The sequence below is a fragment of the Miniopterus natalensis genome, chromosome 1 (assembly GCF_054644295.1).
Source record: "Miniopterus natalensis isolate mMinNat1 chromosome 1, mMinNat1.hap1, whole genome shotgun sequence".
NCBI lineage: Eukaryota > Metazoa > Chordata > Mammalia > Chiroptera > Miniopteridae > Miniopterus > Miniopterus natalensis.
In genome coordinates, this window is record NC_142081.1 from 64,478,913 (window position 1) to 64,485,424 (window position 6,512).

Genomic DNA, 6,512 nt, shown 5'->3' on the forward strand with positions numbered 1-6,512 from the left:
CTTTGACTCCAAAAGTGTCTGCCAGCAAAGGAGGGAATACAAGGAGCCAGAGCCTAAGGGAGGAGGTGGGAGTCTGGGAAAACACACCAAGTCTGAGTTGAGGGATGCCCGTGACACCTGGAAGCAGATCGGATAATCACTTATCCTCCCATCTCCATTTTGCACCTCCTCTGCCCTGCAGGAAATAAAAAGTGCCTGCTTTAGCCCTAATGTTCCATTTGCACCCTATACCTTTCTCCACTTTTAGTGGACTCTTTTACTTCTTTGCAGTGAAAAGCTGCTTCCTTGGGGTAAAGGTGTCAGGCCTAGGAGAGATCTCACTGATCCCTCTTACACCGAAGCTTGGGTTGTGCCTTTCAACTCTGCGCTTTGTGTAGACATGCGTTGTGAGTGGACTCAAGCCCATGCCGTGTGTCCTTCTTCTCAGTCCCGGGCCACCAGCTACCCAACCCTTTGGTTGCTCTTGAACTGAAGGCTCACCCTGGTGTGGCTTATGTAACGCTCTTATGTGCTGTGATCGCTGTGGATAATTAAGACTTCATCAGATGCCTAGAACGAGTTAGCAACCCTTTCACAGTTGTATTTTTAAAAGGGTGACAACTACTTACCCATTTGGTACATTTATATGGAATGCTCCCAACTACTGTGTCTCCTAATGCTGACCCCGAGCTCATTAGCAGCCTGGTGTGATTGTTTCAGTTTTCTAGAGACCAATTAAGCAGCTGCTCCAGACAGAACTCACAACAAAACTGTACATTTAAAAACAGAAACCAGGATCTGCTGGTTGAGGGGAGAAAGCCAGGGCAGGCGGGATGGGGAAAGCGGAGGTGCGGTGAGGTTGTGAGGGGCTCTGTTTCTGCGAATAGAGTACTGGGCCTCCTTACGTTCAGATTCGAACACAGTTTACTTGAGAAGCACCCTTTCCTCCCCATTAGTAAAACACACAGACAGACAGACAAAGACGACAACAGAGGCCTTTAATCATGACCACCCACTGGCTCCGCCTGGGCACCTCTTAATCACAGACTTGTGCCCAGACCCCCATCCTCAGAGGCAGCTTCGCACCAGCATTCGGGCTTCAGTCTAAACGGACCCGCATCAAGCCCCCCCCGCGTCGGATCCGCGGCCACCAGCCGCAGGCGCGCTCTGCGCCGCGCCGTCCCCTCCAAGGGAGACTGAAAGCGCCCTACTGTCGCCCCCATTCTCCTTCCCCGGCCAGCATCTCCATCGAGAGAGGGAATTTCGGCTGCCTCCTCGAGTACGAAAGGCAAACGCTGAGGGCTGTGCGTAGAGAGAGGCTGAACTCCCTGCTCGCGCCTCTCCCCACTCACCCGCGCCGGCTCGCGGCTCCGCCTCCTCCCGGGGGCCGGCGGTCAGGTGAGGTTACCTGGGCGCCCGGAGCTGCCCCGAGGGGCGGGGCGGTCCTTTCGCTGGAAGCCGCGCGTTCCCCACCGCGCGCCCGGACTCGGCCCCCCTCGGCCTCCGCGCGTCCCTGCCCCTCGGGCCCCGGCGCGGGCGTGCTGCCGTCGCCGCGCCCGGCTCCCCTCCGCCGACCTGGCGTGACGCAGGCGGGGACTACTTAAGGCGGATTAGAGGCGGCGACCGCGGATTCCCGAGCCCCGCAGCCAGGCTCCGCGCGCTCCGCCCCGGCCTCGCAGGTGGCAGCGCGAGCGGGCCCGGTGCGGGCTGAAGTGCCAGGCGCGGGGGCTGGTGCCCCGAGCCCTCCCCGGCCCCCAGCCCTAGGGGTGAGGGACGCCCAGAGACGTCTCTCGGGCGGGCACCACAGTGCGCTGACCTGCCCGCTGCCGCCCCGCCCCGCCCCTCGCCCGGGCGCCGGTGGGCTCAAGACCTGCCCCCGGACGGCGCGGGAGGTCGTGCTGGCTCTCCGGACCGCGCCAGCTGCCCCATCAGTCCGGGCGCGCTTGAATTTCTTTCCCAATTTTTCTCTTTTAAGTACAATACAAGGGAGAGGAGATTCGTGGATTTTTCATTTAAAAATCCTTCTTTAACCGCGGGGCAATTCGCTCCCAGCCGGGAAGTGCGGCCCGGGGAGGGGCCAGGAGCGGGAACGTGCCCGGTGCTGCCCAGTCTTTGTCTGCTGCCTCCGGATGCACAGCGATGGGGGAATGGACCATCTTGGAGAGGCTGCTGGAAGCCGCGGTGCAGCAGCACTCCACTATGATCGGGAGGTAAGGGCGCGGAGCCGGCCGTCGGGCGGCCCCCGGGAGTCCCTCCTCACGTCCCGACCGAGCCCCAACAGCCCCCGGCCCATCCCCTGCCCCTTCCCATCGACCTCAGCTCCTGCGCCTGTGCCCTCGGCACTGAGGGATTACCCGATGCCCAGCGATGCCCCCCTCCTTCAGCTGCTCCTGCTCAGCGCCCCCGTCCCCTCCCTATGATGCACCACCGGGGGTTCACTCTTCTCCCAACGGAAAAGGAGTTGTTGGCTCAGTCATGGTCCCCCCACTCTCGAGTCAGAGCCAATCTCCATCTGGTTCCCTAAATAGAATCTACAAGGAAGGCAGGATTGTATTTGGACAGAGAAGGGCAAATGGGAAGATGGATTTGCGCTTCAGAGCAGATGTATCTTTCCCTCACAAATTTTGATTATGCTGAACTGATCTGGCTCTTAAAACTTAGTGTCAGAAATCCACAGACCCAATTTTGTGTATGTAACATACATGCATGTATATAATTACATAGATATTCATAGCTATCTGTTTACGTAATGCATTAAGTTCAGTGTTCATACTGGAGATACACGTCCAGTTGGAGTAGTTACATACACGCTCTGTGTAGACTTTGAAATGTATTCTGTCAGCCAGTCCGTGTGCATTTGCCATATCCAGAAGGCAGGTGTATTTTGTGCCCCTGTGCGTTTCATAGACACAGATGAAATCTATCTGTTGCAAATGTACCATGTCCGGTGTATGCAGACATATACATGTCTGAGATCTCTGTAATATGAAGTGCTCCCCGCGCCCAGCAGAAAGGGAAGAGACAGGTTTCCTAAGATCGCCAGTTCAGTTTCCTAAGATCGCCAGTTCAGTTTCCTAAGATCCCCAGTTCAGTTTCCTAAGATCCCCAGTTCAGCACCACGCAGGGACGGACAGCTCCCCAGTGGAAGGACTGGCCTGAAGACCAGGGCAGGGGAGGGCGGAGCAGGGGTTTCCTAAGCCGGTGGCTCAGCCCGTGAGGACCTCTCTCCCTCCCTCCCCCCTGCTCAGGATCCTGTTGACTGTGGTGGTGATCTTCCGGATCCTCATCGTGGCCATCGTGGGGGAGACGGTGTACGACGACGAGCAGACCATGTTTGTGTGCAACACCCTGCAGCCCGGCTGTAACCAGGCCTGCTACGACCGCGCCTTCCCCATCTCCCACATCCGCTACTGGGTCTTCCAGATCATAATGGTGTGTACCCCCAGCCTCTGCTTCATCACCTACTCTGTGCACCAGTCTGCCAAGCAGCGAGAACGCCGCTACTCTACTGTCTTCCTAGCCCTGGATAGAGACCCCCCTGAGTCCATGGGCGGTCCTGGAGGAACTGGGGGCGGGGCCGGTGGGGGTGGAAAGCGAGAAGATAAGAAGATGCAGAACGCCATAGTCAATGGGGTGCTCCAGAACACAGAGAACACCAGCAAGGAGACGGAGCCAGATTGTTTAGAGGTTAAGGAGCTGACCCCACATCCATCGGGGCTGCGCACTGCAGCGAGATCCAAGCTCCGGAGGCAGGAAGGCATCTCCCGCTTCTACATCATCCAGGTGGTGTTCCGGAACGCCCTGGAGATTGGGTTCCTGGTGGGCCAATACTTCCTCTACGGCTTCAGCGTCCCAGGGTTGTATGAGTGTGACCGTTACCCTTGCATCAAAGAGGTGGAGTGCTATGTGTCCAGGCCCACTGAGAAGACCGTCTTCCTAGTGTTCATGTTTGCTGTGAGCGGCATCTGTGTGGTGCTCAACCTGGCTGAACTCAACCACTTGGGATGGCGCAAGATCAAGCTGGCCGTGCGAGGGGCCCAGGCCAAGAGAAAGTCAGTCTATGAGATCCGCAACAAGGACCTGCCCCGGGTCAGTGTTCCCAACTTTGGCAGGACTCAGTCCAGTGACTCTGCCTATGTGTGAAGGGGCAAGTTTTGGAAAGGCTCAGGGGATGACAGGTAGCCCTGAGGCAGATGACTGCTTGAGAGTGGCTATATCTGCCCTCATTTATTTGACTCTTGCCATTGAGATAAAGGAAAAGTCTGGTTAAGTGAGGATCTTGCATCAATGGGAGAGGAGAGAAAGTGGAATCGTTACTACATGTCACACCACTGGTTCCACAGAGACAATTGGGTAGAGTGGTGAGATGGATGAGTTGGACTTTTTGGGGACCTTTTATTTCATGGCCTGGTCTGATCTTGATAACAGTGGATTTGCACAGCTACCAAGTAAGACTTAGCTTGGCTAAGCTCTGTGTCCTGGTGAATGGTGTGAGTCAAATACTTCAGTGGTACAAAAATTGTGACTTATCTCAACACCCCTTCATCCTGGGCTGCAAGACAAACACCCTTGAGGCATTCTTCATGTATCTCCCCCATCAGCATGGCCCTTTCCCTCAACCCAGGATAGCATGCCAGCTTTTTTTTCTGAATCTGGCTTTGCAGTAGACCTAATACGGTTTATCTGCAAGCTAGAGGGAACTACTTAGGGTGCTTTTTGGAGAACAGTCATGGCAAAGGTTTGCATTAGAGCCCCATCTGACTAGCCCTTAGTCATTATGAAAAACCTTAGGAATGTCTCAATATTTTCAGTTTTCTAACTCAAACTGCACTGGTGCTGTTTATTAGGGACAGGGTTTGGGTGGGAGGGAGGGAATTGCAATATGCAACTATGACACTTCTGTGAGATGGTTGTTGCACTGTTAGGCATGTGGTTATGAGTTTTGGGATACTTCTGCCTTCCAGTATGTGGACTTTGGATAACATTAAAAATCTCTTTTTTTTTTTTGATAATATGAAGGGTGTCTACCCGAGTCACAAAATTTCTAGCTGGTGAATTTCTCTCATTTTCTAATATAGTTTTGTTGTGCAACACAGCTGCACTTCATTTTGCCATGATTTCAATTTACCTGTGTGCTCACACCAGAGACCTTAATTAGCCCATGTCAATCCCTATTTGTTATTTTATCAGTTATTTTTGAAACACACACATACATACACAAAATCACTGGAACTAAACACTGTTGGTTAGCGTGTGTTTACAAATGCTTGAGACATATACCAAAGGTTCAGAAACCTATTGCTTTGGACTATGAATATGTTTCCTTCTCTTTGCTCTTATTTATTTAAGTGCCATACTGTACCTTTTACATCCACTGTGTATTTAGTTAAAGCTTGGCCAAGAGTAATATTTGGATAATGTGCTTTTATGAGCCCTGTTTCTTTTGCATTATCATTATGATTTTTTATTTAGATATGGATGCAGTGTAACACACAACTGAGCATTTGATTAAAATAAAGTTCTTGCCTTTTTTTGCAAAATGGGAAGTCTGCAGTTTTCTAATTTTGGTTGGGGTTCTACTTATTTAAATATATGTTCAAAATTTTTATTACATATTTGTAAAAGTAGAACATTTGGAGCAGAAAGTGAGAGATGGATGAGTAGTATTTCAGGGATGACCAATAAAGCCCAATTAGCCACTAACAAATGAGAGGAGCCTGGTACATTTTATGAATGTTTAGAAGAGTGGGGTGAGTTATTCAAATAGCACTTATTAACTCCTTTCCATTTTAGCCCAAGATTTCTGTTGTGTGTTTTTCCTGAGGCTATTTTTTGTAATAAAATGCCAATGTTATATCACATTAGCTCATTCTGGGAGTGAATTTTTTCCCCTTTCCACCATACTTTCCTGTCATGGATTGTCAGATACAGCATGCTGGGCCCTCCATCATCTCTTTAAGTCGTGATGTATAAAATGATGCTAATTCAGTAGTCAAGCAGAACCTTCTAGACCAGCACTGTTCAATGCAACTGTGTGTAATAATGGGAATTTTAAACTATCTTTGCTGTTCTATATGGCAACGACTATTGAGCTCTTAAAATGTGGCTAGTGCCACTGAAGAACTGATTTTCTAATTTTATTTAATTTTAATTAAATGGCCATATATGGTTAGTTGCTACTGTGTTATACAACATAGTTCTAGACTTCTAATCATTTATTTTGAGGTTCTTTCAAAGGAGATTGAACCTTTGTTTATATGTCATAAGATATTACATTTTAGCCACATATTTTACTGTTGTTTTTGGCATTTTCTGTCTGCATGTGGTCCCATTAGTTCAGTAAGCTAATGTCCTTTCCCAATTCTTTAGTACTGTTTACCTTCTAATTCTAGTGAGCACTTGGTCTGAACACTGTGAAGCATTGTGGAGTTTCCCAGATGACTGTTTTTCAAACACAATTGTTGCACCTTTAACTATGGCAGAGCAGATGCCAATTTTAGAATGAAAATGTGTTTACTTCAATCTATAGGTTT

General features: G+C 50.5%; 1 protein-coding gene across 1 annotated transcript; it reads left to right on the plus strand.

Annotated features, from left to right (window-relative positions):
* Positions 1-2,067: 2,067 nt before the first annotated feature.
* GJD2 (gap junction protein delta 2) lies at positions 2,068-4,297 on the plus strand. Its single transcript, XM_016220389.2, has 2 exons — positions 2,068-2,189; positions 3,228-4,297. The coding sequence occupies exons 1-2, from the start codon at positions 2,119-2,121 to the stop codon at positions 4,120-4,122; spliced, it is 966 nt and encodes a 321-aa protein (XP_016075875.1). The 5' UTR covers positions 2,068-2,118; the 3' UTR covers positions 4,123-4,297.
* The last annotated feature ends 2,215 nt before the right edge of the window (positions 4,298-6,512 follow it).

Coding starts and splice junctions, on each gene's coding strand:
- GJD2 (XM_016220389.2), top strand. CDS start 2,119: ATGGGGGAATGGACCATCTTGGAGAGGCTGCTGGAAGCCGCGGTGCAG. Junction 2,190..3,227: donor CACTCCACTATGATCGGGAG/GTAAGGGCGCGG, acceptor CCCCCTGCTCAG/GATCCTGTTGACTGTGGTGG.